The 18,145-nt window shown below is 44.9% G+C and overlaps 2 protein-coding genes across 7 annotated transcripts; one reads left to right on the top strand and one right to left on the bottom strand.

The window, feature by feature from the left end:
• Positions 1 to 8: 8 nt before the first annotated feature.
• On the top strand, positions 9 to 11,110 carry LOC123027448 (mitochondrial chaperone BCS1). Of its 6 annotated transcripts, none has more exons than XM_044438335.1 (9): positions 9 to 26; positions 884 to 934; positions 1,482 to 1,882; positions 2,918 to 3,057; positions 3,284 to 3,478; positions 5,561 to 5,624; positions 6,840 to 7,009; positions 7,657 to 7,774; positions 8,552 to 11,110. In XM_044438335.1, exons 3-9 carry the CDS (start codon positions 1,563 to 1,565, stop codon positions 8,802 to 8,804), a joined length of 1,260 nt encoding a protein of 419 aa, XP_044294270.1. In that variant the 5' UTR covers positions 9 to 26; positions 884 to 934; positions 1,482 to 1,562; the 3' UTR covers positions 8,805 to 11,110. The 6 variants fall into 6 exon arrangements, with proteins under 6 accessions (XP_044294270.1, XP_044294266.1, XP_044294269.1 ...); XM_044438334.1 differs by lacking the exon at positions 9 to 26 and adding an exon at positions 75 to 345 and having other exon boundaries at positions 887 to 934; XM_044438332.1 differs by lacking the exon at positions 9 to 26 and adding an exon at positions 75 to 345.
• LOC123027538 (olfactomedin-like) lies at positions 10,171 to 17,815 on the bottom strand. The gene is made up of 5 exons (XM_044438473.1): positions 17,804 to 17,815; positions 15,360 to 15,536; positions 13,539 to 13,748; positions 12,599 to 12,770; positions 10,171 to 11,069 (listed from the first exon to the last, which is right to left on the bottom strand). Exons 1-5 carry the CDS (start codon positions 17,813 to 17,815, stop codon positions 10,171 to 10,173), a joined length of 1,470 nt encoding a protein of 489 aa, XP_044294408.1.
• Between the last annotated feature and the right edge of the window lie 330 nt (positions 17,816 to 18,145).

Raw genomic sequence — 18,145 nt, 5'->3', positions numbered from 1 at the left:
CATTCCAGTTCAGGTCTAAGTTATGGGTAAGGGCAGATTTCCTATCTCTAGGGGAATGATAGAGTTGTAGAAACATGTTCCGGTCTGGTTCACAAGCATAGAGTGAAATAAAGTTAGAGCGCGGCTTCTTGGAGGTGAGGGTGAGATGTAAAGCTCGTAGAGCACGGAGCTTAGCAAAATTATTTGTCTGTGTCGATCTATTAGAAGGGAAGGGTATGCTGGCGATGATACGCTGTGAGACGTGTCTCCTAACTTCGCGTTTTCCAGATAGGTTAGCTGCCCGGTGGTAGTTAGGCGTCTTGGCTGGGAATGATAAGAATGGTAGTCTAACATATTTGAAGAATGGTAAGTTGTGGGAGAGTAGTGTTGGACGGGGGGCAACATTTGGTCCTCCCAAAATTGTTGGACTACAGCTCCCATCATTTTTCGCAATTGGCTGGGCTAGCTGGAGCTGATGGGAGGTGCCGCCCAACTATACCTGGAGATCCATGTTTTCCTTACTGAAGGAGGAAAGGAAGGCAAGACCAGATCGGCTTCCTTTTGGATTGGGAAACTAAGGTGGTTTCTTCCTTCCCCCATTAGTTTTAGGCGGGGAAAAAAACTTTAGAGATCTGTAAAAACCTAGTTGCTGACAAGTAATCCATATTTAGCATGTGTATGATTCTCTTCCTGCTGCCCCTCCCCTACTTCCAAATGCATTGAAGATATTTGGAGATCATCTTTCAGAAATATTGGACATTAATATCATGCTAATATATTTGATGGATGGCCAGTCTTAGAAGTTCCATAGTTATAGGATTTGCATGTATGTATACTTTGTAGCATGATAGTGTAGTAATTTTACAATGTGAAAGAAAAATCTGACCTCTCTCTCTCTTTAAAGTAGTAGATGGATAGAAGGTGAGAGCAACAGCTTATGAATATTCTATCAAATGTAAGTTCCAGTTTGTTCATTGGAGCTTGCTTGTAAATAATTTGCCATATATTTGTATATCAGGATTTTTGTTGTTGCTTATTTAAAGATATGGCAAGTCTTATATCTAACTCAAATTTGAAAGAATTCTTACAGCTGATAATATGAATTTACTGGATATTATAGGGAAGTGGCATAGTCTTAGTAGTAGCTGTTGTAATTAGATTTTGTCCACTGTATTCAAAGCAGTTTGGAGCATCTCTTATTTTCTTCATGCAAGCAAGCTAAAAGAGTCTCAGTCCTTCACATTATTACAGAAATGGAAAACCACCTAATGTGTAAGACTATATCTTGTATCTATATCAATAATTACTTGTGCTTTAGCTTTCTAGTGGGAAGGGCTATGCATTTATCCTATTTTGCTTAAATCAGTGAGTGGAGGAGTCACTAATGGGAAGTGGATTAATATATCACCTCTAGATGAAATTAAGCAGTCATGCAACTAAGACATTTGCTGAGTTTATTAGAGAGTGTTCATAGTTTGTTTGCTTTTTCTTTTGCTGCTCAGGGTTTGGTATGGTATTCAACACAAAAGCCGCTGGGAACAGTTGTTTAATGCTGGAGTTCTTGCCTTACACCACTCACAAACATGCCCTTTTCGGACTTTCTATTGACCCTCAAAGACAATCCATACTTTGGGGCAGGCTTTGGCTTAGTAGGTGTAGGTACAGCACTGGCTCTGGCCCGTAAGGGGGCCCAGGTTGGCATGGTAGCTTTCAGGCGGCATTGCATGATCACTTTGGAAGTGCCAAGCAAGGACAAGAGCTACCACTGGCTGCTGAGCTGGATTTCTCATCATGCAAAGCACACCCAGCACCTGAGTGTGGAGACGTCATACCTGCAGCATGAGAGTGGCCGTGTCAGCACCAAGTTTGACTTTATCCCCAGCCCTGGGAACCACTTCATTTGGTAAGAGAGGCCATGTGATGTCTTTAGAAGGCTATTGTGGTGCAGGAAGGAATAAGATATGCAGGGCACTTCTTATATTAGCTCACAAATGCTTCTGCTGGTCCAGTGAGGAAGATCAGCAGAATAAAAGGAATGGCTACTTATGTGTCACTGTGAAATGTTTTATTTTGTACAATGTACAATTTCTACATTGATAAATATGCAAAGATCAAGTATGAGCTCAATAATAAATCATATATGTAAGAAAAATCACAAATATGCTTATGAACATGGACCCAGAATAAGTTGCCTATTATACAAAAAGATATTGGTTATGCTGGCTGGGAATGAGGGGAGTCATATGTAGCCAGACATATCTGGAAGGCACTGGGGTGGGAAAAGCTGCCTTAACTAAATAAGCAAATTCTGTGCAGGGTCAGTTTAGATGGCCTTTGTCTATCCCCTAATCCTTATAATAATGTGGATTGGATTTCTGAACAGAAGGAAGTTCACACAACTAATTTTCCCTTTCCTCTCTTCCTGTAAAACTCCTTTTATCTCCTAACAAATCTGTTCATACAGTTGGATGGATATATGGGACTGTATGGGCTGTGGTGGTAAATATGAAAGAGGCTTGCTTCCATTACGACATGTGACTTGATTGTGCTCTACTGGCCACCACGAAGCCTGATTAAGTACTTGCCCCAGCCTTTGTGGACTCATGTCCATCCACTAGCATAGAGGAGGTTTTTTCAAGAAGTGTAACCTTGTCAAATAGCTTAATAAGATCCAGGTGGCTGGTATGTTGCTGAAAGAGTTCTAGTAGGTTGAGTGCTGTTTATTATTTTCTTGTGCTTTTACTTTTTGCTTTTCCTTTATTGGTTTTTATGATGGGTTTAATTACATTTTTAAGCTTGGTTTTATTACTTTCATTGCCTTGAGTGCCTTTTTTTGCTGGAAAAGTGGAATAAAAAATAAATAAAGTTGCATCTGAGGTTGTGCAAATGTCTTTCCTCCTCTAGTTTATGTTCAGGTGCTCCTTGTTTTGCTTCTCAGGTATCAAAGAAAGTGGATCCGCATAGAACGGAACCGGGAGAAACAAATGATTGACCTGCACACAGGGACCCCCTGGGAATCTGTCACCTTCACAGCCTTTGGCAACAAACGAGAAATTTTCTTCAACATCTTGCAGGAAGGTACAATAGCACCCCCTGGCTGTAAATCTTCTTAGAGTACAATCAGAAACCCAGGAGCTTTGGGTACCTGTGTCCAAGCGGTCACACTCTATTCTGTACCATTTCTCCTTTCTTTGTTGTTTCCTAATGAAGATTTTTTCCCCTTCTCCTCGTCTTCCTATTGCCTATCTGTGACTCATTATTGCAGGGCAAATTGTTTTTCACATCTTTGCGCTTTTCTCTCCAGCCAAAGAATTGGCTTTGAGGCAGCAAGAAGGAAAGACAGTCATGTACACAGCCATGGGCGCTGAATGGCGACCATTTGGTTTCCCACGACGCCAGCGCCCACTTACCTCCGTGGTGCTTGAGAAAGGAGTGTCCGAGAGGATTGTGCAGGATGTGAAAGAGTTCATCGGTAACCCCAAGTGGTATATTGAGCGAGGTATGTGCATTTTTTCGGGAGGTGATAGTCAGATGCCCTTCCAGCTCAAGGTTTCTGAATTGGGCCCACTTCTCCCAAAATACAGCATTCCGAAGTAAAAATTTCAGACTCTGAATCTGAATTAGAAAAAGAGCTGGGCCCAAGTGGGTGACTTTGGGCCAGTCACAGACACTCAGCCCAACCTACCCCACAGGGTTGTTGTTGTGGGGATAAGATGGAGGAGGAGAATAATGTAAGCTGCCTTGAGCCCTTTGTAGGAAAAAGGCAGGATATAAATCAAATAAATAAATAAATAAATAAGATTTAGCTGAAATGCCTAGGTACGTGAGCTGCAAGATAAGCCAGACAACTGGGGAGCACTGGGCTGCCTCTGATTTGTGAGGAGAGAATACTGTAGAGCAGGAAGGGTCAGAGGGGGAAGGGTGTGAATCTATCATTAACTTGATAGATTATTTTTATTAATTTTATATTATTCACCCTTTACTACAAAGCCAGTCCAGATGTTCCATCCGAAATCAACAAAGGACTGTAGATAGAATCCTTTTGCCTTATTAAAGGTGAAGGGAAAGGGGGACAGACCTGCTCACAGAACCAGCCTTCCTTTCTGGACTAAATCAGGGCATATGGTGGTAGCAAGCCTGTAGCCAGCTGATCCCATTCTTCCTCACAAAAGCATTGCTCTTTGCATTCCCTAATGCTGTAGTGTCTCATCTGAGGGCTTCCCTGCATCTTGTCAGTGCCCGGTTCCTCACCTGTGCTCCTGTAATCCCATCCATGCTTTGTTCTTATCTGTACTCTGGTCAAATCTCCTTGCTGTCAGTATGTAACCCCTCAAGTCCCAGTCACTGGGAATTATTCCATAATTAACCTCCCATAGTTTCTCATCGCAGAGGCTGTTCCAGTTAGCCTCTACACAGCTAATTACTGGTACACATCAGCATCCATCAAATGTGGCATTTATTTACTACTATATTGTACAGTATCTCTTTGCCAGGCTGATTAAAAACTGCATTCTTGTTCATCCAGGATGTCCCTAAACCTTAAAACCCATAGAAGAAGATGCCTAGGAAGAGGCTGCTATCCCATAACACTCTATTGTCTCGTCTGTTTCTGTCATAATACAGTGGTACCTTGGCTCACGAACTTAATCTGTTCCAGGACTCTGGTCGTGACCCAAATTGGTCATGAGCCAAGTTAAATTTCCCCATAAGGTTCAATATAAATAAGTTTAATCCATTTTATAACCATTTTTTAAATCAGAAAAATGTGTAGCAGAGTGACAAAGGAAAACAAAGATTGTGGCCATCTCCCCACCACCACCCCGAGCACAAGCGTGGCCATCTCTCCGCCCATCCCAGCACAACCGTGACCGCACCTGTCATCCCTGCACGTGCCCGTCATCCTGGTGTGCTGGGGGGAGGGGGGAGAGAGATGGGCTCAATCGCGGGTGCACTGCAGAGGGGGAGAGACGGCGTGCTGGGGGGAGGGGGAGACGGGCACGATCTCAGCCATCTCCCCCACCCCCAGCATAATCACGATCGTACTGCTTGGGGGGGAGATGACCGAGATCGCACCCATCTTTTCTGCAGGAGCGCGCCCATGATCACGCACGTCTTCCCTGCACGAACACAACTGCGATTGTGGCCATCTCCCCACTCGGGTGGCGGGGGCGGAGATGGCTGCAATCTTGGTCATCTCCCCATGCAGAGTTCACGACCCAAGTCAAAATGTTCATGAAATTTTTGTTTGCGACCCGATTTGGTCGTGAACTGAGGTGCTCGTGATCTGAGGTACCACTGTATCTGGAAAGAGCCATTATCAGAGACTGGGCTCAAGGGATCATTGGTCAGAACTATTGAGGCAGCCTTCTCTAGTCTGATGGCCTCCAGATGTTCTGGGCTATAACTTCCATCAGCCCTAGGCAGCATGGCTGATGGGAATTGTAGTCAAAAACATCTGGAGGGCATCAGGTCAAGGAAGCCCGCATTAAGTCCATTCCGATGCAGCAATGATAGCTCAGATAATGTAGGAAGGTGGGGCAAGCCGAGCATGCTGCCTTCTGATTGTTGCCTCTATCCAAAGGAATTCCCTATCGGAGAGGATACCTGCTGTATGGGCCTCCAGGCTGTGGCAAGAGCAGCTTCATGTGAGTATGCCTTCAACTTTCCCATCAGGAAACCAGCTCCCAACACATCCTCCCAGATCCGAACCTACTTGTGCAAGTGCTCAGGAAGACCCTGTGCCAGTGTATAAGGATGTGGGGGGCAGGAGTCATTTGATTTTAAAAAATCACAAAAGTTTCCACACTTTCTCAGACCACACTGATTTAGAATTTCTTGGATTGTCAGATCAGAGGTTAGAGACAGTACTCCTACCTCAGAGCTGGGAATCAGAAGTCTGCCCTCATTTCTCTGCCCCCTTGCAGCCAGCACAGAAATAACTGTACAAGCTGCTGCCCAAAGTTGGGAAAGTACCCTTGGAGAGGGGTAAAACAGGTGTTTTAGGGAGAGGAGAAAAGAGGCCAGGATGTTAGTTACCCCACAGTTGCTTCAGCCTACTTTGCTCCCCACCTGGGAGGCTCCGGCTAGTCGGGTGGAAAAACTTGTCTAGTGGAAAATGTAGAGCTGAAAGACAGGGAGGCAAAGATGGCCTCTGCTGCTCCCCCCACTCTCCTTTGGATGTCTGTAAGCCTCTGAGTTGCACCTTTAGTCCATTGACTTTTCTTGTTATTGAGGCTCTGAGTGACATTGATCTTGCTATCCCAAGGCCCCTGGCCTAGTCACAGACAAGGGCCAGACTCAGTATGATGGTGGCAGCGCCTCCTGTTTAAATACAGAACTACCCTCTTTGCCCTGTGCATCCAGGGTGTGAGTCCTGTTTTATCATTAAAAGCGGGGTACATGTGAGGGGCACTGAATGCTCCTCATGGTCCATCCGCCCAAGTTCTTTTCACCCAGCTGAAATTCCTTCCTGTATCTGTCCAGCTGAGAAGAAAAGGAAGAAGACACTCCAGGTATAGGTGAGCTGCAGATGAGGAAGGGTTCTGCACACCTCACTCTTGCATTCTTCCTGCTGTTGTCTTCTATCCCATCTCCTTCACTTCTTGCTTGGTCCTTTGTCCTCACCTGCTTTGCAGCCAAGCTGAAATTACAGCGCTCTCTGTTGCTCTCAGCAGTGTTCATGGGTGCACTGTGGGAGCAGAAGCTGAACACAGATGTACTTTGTGGGCCTACCTTTCTGAGCAGCTTGGGTAGTTCCCTGTTATCCGGGATAGGAGAAACGTCCTCTGCCATTAGCCTGTTTCTCTTAACACAAGCTCTCTGCCTCCTTTGCTGAAAATACGGTTCTCTGTCTGACACAGCACAGCTCTGGCTGGAGAATTGCAGTACAGCATCTGCCTCCTGAGCCTGAGTGACCGCAGCCTCTCAGATGATCGCCTCAACCACCTGCTGAGCGTAGCACCTCAACAGAGCATCATCCTGCTGGAAGATGTGGATGCTGCCTTTGTCAGTCGGGATCTTGCTGCTGAAAGTAAGTGACAGGCAAGCAACTCCTTCCCACTCTGCAGTTCCAGGCTTCTCTTTTCTGCCACTCTGATGGGAGCTTGGCCTTAAGGGTTCCTCATGGCCAGCAATCCATGCTGGTCGGTGCTCCAGAGCAACCTTTTTCCTAGCTCGGGTGAGCAACCTGCAGTTTAGCTTCACCTGACCTAATTCCCAAAACACTCTGCAAATGATCACTTCAGATCTTGGCAAAAGTGACCAGTCTCTTCACCAGCCCACAGAAAAGAAGATAAGGTTGTTGGTGAGAAGACTGAAATCCTGGGGGTACTCTTTCTGCTAGCATGTGTTGATGGGGCATAGGTAATATCTTCTGCTTTGCTTTGATTTTCCTGTGTCTGCCCCCTGGCATGATTTTCTGTGACCATAAATGATCCACAGTACTATCATTTTGACAGCATTATGTCTCGTTAGTCTTTTGCAGGCCATTGTACGTCAGGCAGGGAGCACAAAGCAGGTAGTAAAACTTGAGCCAGCTGTAGTTGAGTTGGGTTGGTACCTTTTCTCCCCTGGAAGCCTGTACACTTACCCAAGGTTTGAGCAGTCCTTGGCCATGTCTTTACTTACACTATATCCCTATCTCCAAACTGCCTCTGCCTTACTGTGTTTTCCTTTCAGACCCCAGTGCGTACCAAGGCATGGGACGCTTGACCTTCAGTGGCCTTCTCAATGCACTAGATGGCGTTGCTTCCGCTGAAGCCAGGATTGTGTTTATGACCACCAACTATGTGGACAGGTAGGAACAGTAGTGTACAAAATGTGGTAGGCAGAGGTTGTTAGCTGAAATGTTTTGGAAAAGTCAGTTGTTTTGGAAAAGACCCAACCAATTCCTCTTAGGCTGGAATGGCGTAGCATCCCATCCCCAACACAATCGCAGCAGCAGGAAGACATTGCATCCCACCTCCTGGCTTCAACTTTTCAGGTCTACAGCAACCACCAAGGAACCCCAATATACTCTCACCATCAATCAGAAGCATACACCTCTGACAAGTTTCAGGCTCTGCAAAGGGATGCAGCTCCCCCAGTGGCATGATGCAGAAGGCAGACTGGTCTGCTTGCAGGATTAGTATCAGATCTGTAGGCTTTTGCAAGAGGAGGACCAGTGCAATCATGAAGGCTATCTGGGAGCAACAGGGGGTTTTATAAAAGGCTTCTCAGTCCTGCCCAGTGTTGGCACAGCTGCATAATTCTCTGTGGTGACTGCTTAGAGTTCCCAATTAGGTTTCTGTCTCCAATTCTGTGGTGTCTTGACTCCTTCCTGTTCCTGACGCTGCCTTTGCCTTTGGTCCTGCCATGCCTTGTTGGTATCTAACCCTCATGCACACATACATCTACCACTAGAGATTTGCAGAACCCCAGGAAAGGTTGGGGCTCCTGTCATAGTGGGACTGCGCTCCTTCTAGTTTAGAGAGAATAGCACGGTACAATACTGCCCTGTGAACAGATGAGAACAACATTTCCCAATGGAAGATTTGCTCAGCTGCCTTACTCATCTTCCTCTCATTCCTTGCAGGTTGGATCCAGCCTTGATTCGCCCTGGCCGGGTAGATTTAAAGCAGTATGTGGGACACTGCTCACAGTGGCAGCTTAAACGCATGTTCCAGAGGTTCTACCCAGACAAGGCAGCAGCAGTAGCTGAGCGGTTTGCTGAAGAAGCCCTGTCTGTCTCTGATCAGATCAGTGCTGCACAAGTGCAAGGCCATTTCATGCTACACAAGGAGGATCCAGATGGGGCTATTGAGAATGTGCAGTCGCTTGTGTCTTGACACTGAAACAAGCACTGAGGAAACCTTTACACAGGGCAATACTGAGAGAGGTGGTTGTGTAAGGAAATGGTTGCATGGGCTATTTCCGTGGGGCATGGTAACTGTGAGGATCCTGCTTTCTGCATATCTACCTCAGTGAGGTTGTTTTTTGTAAAAATAAAAAATGAAGAGTAAACCAGAGTGGCAACTCTGATACACTTCTCGAAGAGAACCCCCACCCTGATGTTCAGATTGAGCTGCTTCTCCCCAACAGCCCTTTTTGTGAGAGAGTGCCACTCTCCTTCCTTAACTTGTCTACATCTAGAATCAGTATTTGACTTCCTAACTTACATAAGGAATCCTAAGTAAAAGCAATGCTTTTTTTTCTCCCTCTGACAGGCATCCTGTGTGTATAAAAGCTGTATGAAACAGGAAGGCATTTAACAGGTAGGGTTTTTAGCCTCAGACAGTGACACAATCATGAGCACAACAGGCTGAAGTTAATAAAACAGTGCAGAGTGAACATTTATATTCCGCATGCTGTCTCATTGCTGATGAAACTTTCCAAGTCAGAGACTGTGGTTTGGAATGTGAGTTAGCTCAGGGGAGATTTTCCAGGATCCTGACCTCTGTTTTTGTCTTGGCAGCAGACATGGTCTACAAGTCAGGCAATTCAAGAACCAAGAGCATATGCATTCCACTGAAGGTTCATCCTAGAAAGTTTTTGAAATAGCCTCCATAAAAACTAGCCAGGGGTGGTGGGTGATTAATGAACCCTGCTTTGTGGGGGCAGAGCACTTAACAAGTTTGCTGAGCCAGTACCTTCTAGGAAGAGATGTAAGAGGACCACTGATCCTTCTTTTATCCCAGCTCTAGATCCTGGCCCAACTTCAGTGCAGGCACATCCATTTCCATTAGGAGTGATGTGCTAGCAATACCAGTCATGGCAAGACACAGATGTGTTAATGAAGTAAAGTTACACTCTTAGATACTTAATTCCCCTTTTGTAGCATTCAAAGACCTTTTCTAGCCCATTAAGAGACTGGCAGAAATCTGGACTGGGCAGCCATTTCCTGGCAATGTTTTGCTTATTACAAGGCTGTAAGCTACCTAATTGTGTTATGCAACATTAGACAGACAAAACCCCAGGGAAAACCATAAGTTTCATTTTAATTGCACGAAGAATCTGGAAGCAGAAGTACAGTGGGTTAAAAGCCTCACATAGAGAAGATTTGCTGTCATAATGGGTGGGTTTTATGCCACATGTCTACATCCTCACATACATTCACATGACTACTCTGTTTATCTGCCATCAATGCTCCTGCTTTTTATTTAGACATTCATAAAAGCATTTGGCAGGAGATGAGTTGAACACAAGCCTGGCTTTTCACTCTGTATTGCGGAATGGAATAACGGCATTCTGAGTGTTCTCGCTGGCCACACTCCGTCTTTCTGTCTGAGGCTTGGATTTGATAATTCCATCGTAAGTGACCAGGTAGCCATCATTATACATGTATAACTTGTGATCATTGGGGTTGTAGCTCACACTCTGAAATGTTTCTGCAAGTTTTTCTATCATGATGTCTGTGGTGCCTTCCATGCCTGTATTGGTGTCATACGTATAAAATATCTTTTCTTTGTGTGCACTCACTCTCTTGAGGGCGTACAGCACCCCACAGATCATGAATGTGTTGGTCGCATTAGGCTTGAATAGTGAGGTTTGCCATTTCTGGATCATGTTCATAGTATTAGGATCTAGCTTCCCAATGATTATTTTTCCCTTGCTACTTTCTGTGGAATAAATGATCCACAGGCCTTTCTCATCCCCAGCAAAATCAAAGTCTTGCCAGTTGACTCCAGCATAGGAGAACCAGTTGTTGAAAGCAGCACCTTCCAATGTTACCCGTTGGAGCTCATGGGTTGCAATGTTCAGCTTACACAGGTTTCTAGAGTTGTGGCAGTTGTAGTAAAAGCTGCCATTGAACAAGATTGGGCCGCTTCCCTGGCCACAGTTGACATAGTTCCAGGTGAGCCCAATGTATTGAGAAAGGCTTTTTTCTATCTGATTCTTGTACAAAAGCAAGTCAGAATAGCTGTTGTAGAGACGGTAGGTCTCCATTAAACGCTCATCAGTGTTCAGTGGAGCGACCCAGTACATGTCTGGAGTTGGGTTTCCAAAAGCAAAATCCTTACCCCAAGCTCCATATCTGTAGCTGAAACCTCGCCAGTTAAGTTTGACTATGAATGGTTTGCTAACGTTCACCAAAAATTTGTTTTCACATTTACCTGTTAAGGAATAATAAAGGAAAATTACACTTCTGCTGCAATTGATGGCTTGTCTTGATTAGATTTTTTTTTCCTTTTGTAACGGTGCTAGGCATTCTGCTGGTTTAAAATTCCTACCAGATAAGTCAAGATGGACCCCATTTCTTTTATATCTACCAACTTATGCATGGCTCAGCCTGAACTCTTCTATTCCTGCTATGTTTTTTCTGTATAAGGCTTCCCAAAGCTTCCTCCATGCTATCATTGACATGCTTATTCATCATCTGTTTCCTTTCCAAAAGCCTACTTATAGAAGTATAACTTGAAATGACCCCATTGTTCAGGGCCAAAGGCAAGAGTAAGGCATGGCTGAGCACCTGCTCAGAGCCTGCACCTTAGCAGGTCACACCTCAGCTGCTTACAATGATAGTGAAAACACAGACTCACCGAGGGAGGGGGCCCATGCAGTGTGTCTTGCTCAAAAGCCCTCCAAAACCTGGAGCAGTTACCTTGATTACCAAAATCCACCTATGCTCATTGAAAAGCAAAAATTCTCAGAGGTGCCAAAGTATCATTTGTTTAATTCAAGCCCAATGGGTTTTGGAGACTGTGACTCCATCAGGGATAATCTCAAGAAGATAGCCGTTAAACCAAGTAAGTGACTTCACACATACATTGCAATTAATAAATCACTGTAAAATACTGATTTTTAAAGCAGCAGATTTCTAGCACTGATATTTGTGTGTGAAGTTATTTACTTCATTTAATTGCTACTTACTATAAGAGCCAGTTTCTGAAATAAACCAATTACACCTAGGCAGTCCAGAGAGTCCATTTCCCCCTGCCTTTTTTTTTTTTTTTTTTTATTTTTTTTTTTGCTCCTGTATTAATTGCCATCAACATGGACTGGGGATGAACTGGTTCAGTGAGAAAGAGGTATCAATAGATCAGGATTTAGGTGATCATAAAAGCTCCCCTGGTCAAATGCCCCCATATTTGTACACTTACAGGATTAACTACTACTGAGGAGAAGAAATTGGGTTAAATGAGTGAGGTGCTTGGCCATCAGTGCAATGGAACTTGCAGGCAAATCTATGTACAGAGCCTTGGTTCCAGCCCATATTAGCAAGTTCCCCAAAACTACTCTGCCCTATGAGGAGAGACTGAGGGAACTGGGCATGTTCAGCCTTGAGAAGACTGAGGGGGGACATGATATCCCTCTCGAAATCCATCAAAGGCTGTCACAAAGAGGAAGGTCAAGATCTCTTCTTGCTGATGCCAGAGTGTAGGACACGGAATAATCAATTCAAGTTGCAGCAACCCAGATTCAGGCTGGACATCAGGAAAAGCTTCCTCACGGTCAGAGCAATACAACAGTGGAACCAACTGCCTAGAGGGGTGGTGGGCTCTCCCACACTAGAGACATTCAAAAAGAAACTGGACAGCCATCTGAGCAGGATGGCGTAATGTGGTGTCCTGCAACAGCAGGGCTTTGGACTCAATGGCCTTCATGGCCCCTTCCAACTCTAATATTCTCTGATTCTACTCACCATACTCAGGACCCGTAAGGCCAGCTGAAGGTAGACCAAAGCTGGGGTTCACAGCAGCTTCTTCACAATCAGCTAGCTGTTTCCGAAGTATAGCCATTTCCCTACGGGTTGCGAGCACATTGTTCTTGTCAAAAGTTTCTAGCTGCCACACCATACTGGAGACATTGTTGACCTGAATGAAACACAAGTTGTTGACCTGAACAAAACATGTATGTTCAAACAACACCCCCTCCCTTGCTCTGACTTTGCCTTTACTTCTGGAAGCAAGCTTTCGATTCTCACAGCAATGTCTACAGAATCTACAGGATGAGACTAGGAATCTGGCTAGGAGAGGCTGGTCAATGGAGCCAGAGCCATTGCTTCAGGCTCCTTCATAGTTCCAGCAAAGGTGACAAGCGGCTCTTTTCTTAGGGTGGCTGCTTGGATTCCTGGAGAACAGCTCTCCTCCTAGGCAATGGGGTCCAGGATATCTTTGCTATCCCACCTGTGACGTTCAGTCAATATTTGTATTGCTATCCTGAAAATTTTGCACCTATCTGTAGAGAGGTGGCCGATTTTTCATTCACTACAGGCTGCTCAGATCGATTAATTTGATTCTGAGAAGGAAGTGGAGGAGGAGGGAGGAAGAAGGTGCTGACTGATTCAAGGCAACCCAGTGAGGTTTCTCAGGCAGAGCATGACTCCACCCTGACAACAGAGTCACATGCTCTACTGAAACTATCATATTAATATATAATTAAGGGAGAGTCGGGGGGGGGGGGTTCCACTTGAATTCAACTCTACAAGGGCAGTTGTTTATCACACCCCTCTAAGCAGAAGACATCTTTGATTTATACTGTTATGTAACCAAAGAAGTTTTAACATAGGACTATGCTTCTAAGGTTTTGTTCTGAGTTTGAAAGAAGAGGAAAAGAAAGAAGGTTCTTGCTCATGACACTACCTTGTTGAGTAAATCTTCAATGTCCAAATCAGTTCCATTTAGGAGATTACTCAGAGTATCAGCCCTTTTCTTCATATCTTGGATTGTTTGTGTCACTGCTAGAAATTCCTTTTCATCTTTGATGCCATCTGTTTCCATCAGAATTACAGAATGGGTCACGTTTTCCAACTTTTTATTATATCCGTCTATCTCATTATGGAGTTGGGCAAACTAGGGAAATGAAGGACACATTTGCAGTATGTACACTTTTGTACTCCTATGTACAAGAGAAGCACACACACAGGCATGGACATACATGGATGGAGGACCAGTGCAACAAGAACCTCCATCTGCAATCCCAAGTAGTACAGACGCGACACAAATTTGCTATCTCTGTGAAAGCTCGGCCACTGCATCTGGCCAAGCAGAAAGGGAATGTTAGTGGGAGGGGACCCACCATTTTCTTTTAATGTTACTATATTTAACTGTTCAAAACCAATGTCACCATCTGCACTCAGGGAAATGGCATGCTGGACATGACATGGTATGGTGCCCTAGCGCTTGTGCAAGTGCATTTGGCAAGCATGCACAGGGTGGTTGCAATCTGCTCTCCATGCAGAGAATTAGCTTCTAGAGACGGGGGAACTGCCCATCGCCCAAAGAATAGCAACTCTGATATGCCCAAGGACTCACAAAGTAATAACATCCAAAGAAGGCATCTCCATATTCTCCACAACAGGAAGATAAGGACTGCTCCATTTTAGGAACCATAAGGAAGGATACTGGAATGTACCACTTTATAGGATATTCATAGAATCATAGAACAGTAGAGTTGGAAGGGGTCAGAAGGACATCAGGTCCCTGCTCAGTGCAGGACTCCAAATTAAACCATCCCTTCCAGATGACTGTCAGGTGGCATCTCGGATGCCTCTAGTGAGACAGAGCCCATAGCCTTCCTAGGTAATTGGTTCCATTGTCATACTGCTCTAACACTCAGGAAGTTCTTCCTGATGTCCAGCTGGAACCCGTCACCCTGTAACTTGCGCCTGTTATTCCTTGTTCTGCATTCCGGGTTCATCAAGAAGAGATCTTGTCCTTCTTCTTTGTGACAGCCTTTGAGGTACTTGTATAGTACTATCATATCTCCCCATGCCCGGTTCTTTCAATCATTCCTCATAGGGCTTTGTCTCCAGTACCTGGAGCATCTTTGTTGCCCTCCTCTGAAACCTGCCCAGCTTGACTGCATCTTTCTTAAACTCTGGTGCCCAGCACTGAACACAGAGACCAAATGAGGTCAAATGAGATGAGGCCAAACCAGTGCTGAGTAAAGGGAAACTAGTACTTCATGTGATTTGGTAGTGATACTTCTATTAATGCAGCCTAAACTAGCATTTGCCCTTTTTGCAGCCACATAACATCATTGACTAGTATTCAGCTTTGAAGCTACAACAGTTCCAAGATCTTTCTCACTTTCAGTTTTGTTGAGCCAAGTATTCCCCATCTTATAATGATGTATTTGTTTTCCGCATGCCCCACCAGGTGTGGCGAGGCAGGTGTCTACTAAGGAGAAGGACATTTCACTGGTGGCACTCAGGCTGTGAAATGTCTTCCCCAGAGGCTTGCCTGGGCCTTTATCATGCTCCTGTTCTTATTTTTGAATATTTATTTAGCCCTGGGATAAACAGGACATGGGGCTCCACTAGCTTGAGAGATCTGCAAGTGCAGGTTGCCCACCACCCGCTCTGTGGCATCAGAGGTTGCTGAAATATGCAGAATAAGGCAGCATTCAGATGACGATCGTTTTAGCTTGGTTTCTCCTGATGCCTAGGAGTGGCCCCTTACCTTCTCTGTCTCTTTATCAATGAGAACGGTCAGGTTCTTGTAGATGTCTTCCAGATAATCGATCATATGTCCTGGGAAGGTAGTTTCAGGGAGTTCTACGCTGCAGATACACTCATCATTGTCCTCTCCGTGCCTTGGAACTGGCGCATCATGGAAGATTACATAATCTGCAGTGACCTAGGAAGATACCGAGACACACGTGGAGATCAGCACTGAGACATTTCTGTTAAGTGTTCTTTCTCACACATTCGGAACTGACATAAAACCTTTACGGCCAGGATGGTTTCCTGAGTTTCCACCCCAACCTCCTTTAAGCCTCTTTTCCTCATGTAACACTGGACTGAGTCTTCTAACTTCTCTTCTGATAAGATGCCTATTTTAGATCTGGGTGCTGTTAACTGATGAAAGATTACTCTGCATGAACAGGCTTTCCTAGTAGCCCCTCACTTGTGTTAGAGATCTCTAACAGTGGGTTGTCCTGCCTTTTTATTAAAAATTGCCTTATGAACTTCAACTCTACAGTGGTTTATCCTTTCTCCCTCCCCTTAAAAAACAGCAGGCTGTCTTTGAAGTTGAACATCTGCTCCAGGGAGGAGGGAGAAAGCCAGCATGGTGATTTCACCACTTCCCAGCCAATTTGTGCTGTTCTGAGCAGATTCCAGATGGAAACAAGCAGCACACATTTTTCCAAACTCATCCTGGGGAAGAAGACTGCATATCCAGTAGTTAATCTAGTGGTAGATCTTGGGACAAAGTTCAGGGCCTGGCAGCCTTCAAATGACCATCCAGACGGCAGAAAGTGATGAGGGCAATCTGGATTCATGATGGTGTTCTGGCTTAAGCCTGAGAGCTTTAGCTATAGGGCAGTATACAAATGCACTAAACGAGCTTAAAATGCAAAACTGTATATGCTCAGAGTATTATTATTTTTAAATCAGGGATGTCATGCAGTTGTGTTCTTGTTCTAAGGGGCACAGAAGCAGCATGCAATTTTGGCGGGCAGGGAGTGAGAAGGGAAATGTTCATTCTGTGCTTCACAATGGAAGTAATATACATGGTCATCATCATTTTTAACTATTATACTTATTATATGATTATATGAGATCGGCAGCAGGGGCTCTCCTCCGGGAGCCTTCCGTAAGAGATATCAGGAAGCAAAGTACCCGGAGGAGGGCCTGCTCTGCGGTGGCGCCCCATCTGTGGAATGCGCTCCCCAGAGAGGTCCATCTGGCGCCATCATTACTTGTTTTTCGGCGCCAGGCCAAGACCTTTTTATTCAAACAGTATTTTAATAATCTTTAATATTTATAGTTTTAATTATGCAGCCGGAGTGTTTCCAAGTTTTAATTGTAATTATATTTGTTTTATTTATTTGTGTTGTGAGCCGTCCTGAGGCTGTGTAGCAATGGGGACGGCATATAAACACTTTAAATAAATAAATAAATAAATAAATACTTATATATTATATCTTTTTCATCTTGGAAAAAGGCAGCTTCCATAGTCCTCCTCCGTGGTGTTTTTTCCTCACAGCAAGAACCCTGTTAGACAGGTTAGGCTGAGAGTCTGCAACTGGTCCAAAGTCACCCATGAACTTCATGGATGGGTGGGAACTAGAACCCAGACCTCCTGGGTCCCAGTCCAGCACTCTAAACACTGCGCCATGTTGACTCTCATTATACCCTAGTTCTAATATTTCCGAGCTGCATAACTGTGCATGTGTGAGCAGTAAGTGTGCTTCTGTAGTAGGCGCACCACTCCAGTTGTACGCATCTGGACAAAATGCTGTTTTGAGGGGCAGGAGGGTAGACAGAAAGGCATGAAAAAAGATGCTTCTAGAGGTTCGAGGCACGGAAAGCAAAGGCAGGCAGGCAGCAAAGACATAGCAAAAGCAATCCAGGTAGGATGTTTAGGGCAAGCAGGAAGAGATGGACTGGAGCAGAAGCAAACGCAAGGCAGCGTGTCTGATAGGTCCCCAACGGCAAGGCTGAGCAGCAAATAGGCTTCAGGCACCCTCCCATCCCAGGTCCCCCTGCTGCCACAACCACTGCTGTGGCTGCCAAATTTGTCACTGTAGAAATGGCTGGAAAGGCAGGAATCTCGCAGGAAATAAGGCATGTGGGAACACTTTACAGTCTTGCCATGCCCGCCCGCCTTCCTTCCTTCCTTCCTTCCTTCCTTCCTTCCTTCCTTCCTTCCTTCCTTGGATTTTTAACTTGCCCCATTAGCCACCCGGCTCCCTTTGTCCTACAAATCTTTTTGTGACAACATACTCTTTATGCTACTGGGTGTAGAGATAAAATATTCTTGCTTTTTTTTTAAATGGGTTTTCTGAATCAAGGTCAGAAGGCAAAATCATCCCATTTTTCACAGAACCGCACTTTCAGTTAAAGTTCCTTTTACCTGAGTCAGCAGATCAACATTCCCTCTCCAAGTGAAATACTCACCAAAGAAGTCATAGTGAGACATAGCTGCAACCAAGACATGGTAATTGTTTGTGGAATGTATGGTAAGCCAGGTCAGGGAGTTCTCTGAACCCTCTTTATAACAGAGAAAGTACTGGAGGAAGGAGCAGAATGATCTAGAGTGGAATTTCTTAAGGAATAGGGTTGGACTGGATGTTTCGAACTTTCAAGATTAAGTTTGTTTGCATGATCCTATGCCCTTCTGAGGAGGTGTTAATGTGTGATCAGATAAAATACAGTGGCACGTGTGTAGGCCATCAGAAGTCTTCTTGTGCTTTGTGCCTCCTCCTCTGCCTCCTCCTCGCCTGGCTAAGACCCCATTTT

The sequence above is a fragment of the Varanus komodoensis genome, unplaced genomic scaffold (genome assembly GCF_004798865.1).
Source record: "Varanus komodoensis strain SLA01 unplaced genomic scaffold, ASM479886v1 scaffold32, whole genome shotgun sequence".
Lineage (NCBI taxonomy): Eukaryota > Metazoa > Chordata > Lepidosauria > Squamata > Varanidae > Varanus > Varanus komodoensis.
The sequence above is the reverse complement of the archived record's forward strand: the minus strand, read 5'-3'. Positions and strand labels throughout refer to the sequence as shown.

What these genes read in the sequence shown, in the direction of transcription:
- LOC123027448 (XM_044438335.1), top strand. Translation starts at nt 1,563, where the DNA reads ATGCCCTTTTCGGACTTTCTATTGACCCTCAAAGACAATCCATACTTT. An exon ending in TGTGGCAAGAGCAGCTTCAT is followed by an intron (nt 5,625 to 6,839) that starts GTGAGTATGCCT and finishes TGTCTGACACAG; the next exon opens with CACAGCTCTGGCTGGAGAAT. An exon ending in TCGGGATCTTGCTGCTGAAA is followed by an intron (nt 7,010 to 7,656) that starts GTAAGTGACAGG and finishes TTTTCCTTTCAG; the next exon opens with ACCCCAGTGCGTACCAAGGC.
- LOC123027538 (XM_044438473.1), bottom strand. An exon ending in TTGATAAAGAGACAGAGAAG is followed by an intron (nt 13,749 to 15,359) that starts GTAAGGGGCCAC and finishes TCATTTCCCTAG; the next exon opens with TTTGCCCAACTCCATAATGA. An exon ending in CCTTACGGGTCCTGAGTATG is followed by an intron (nt 11,070 to 12,598) that starts GTGAGTAGAATC and finishes ATTCCTTAACAG; the next exon opens with GTAAATGTGAAAACAAATTT.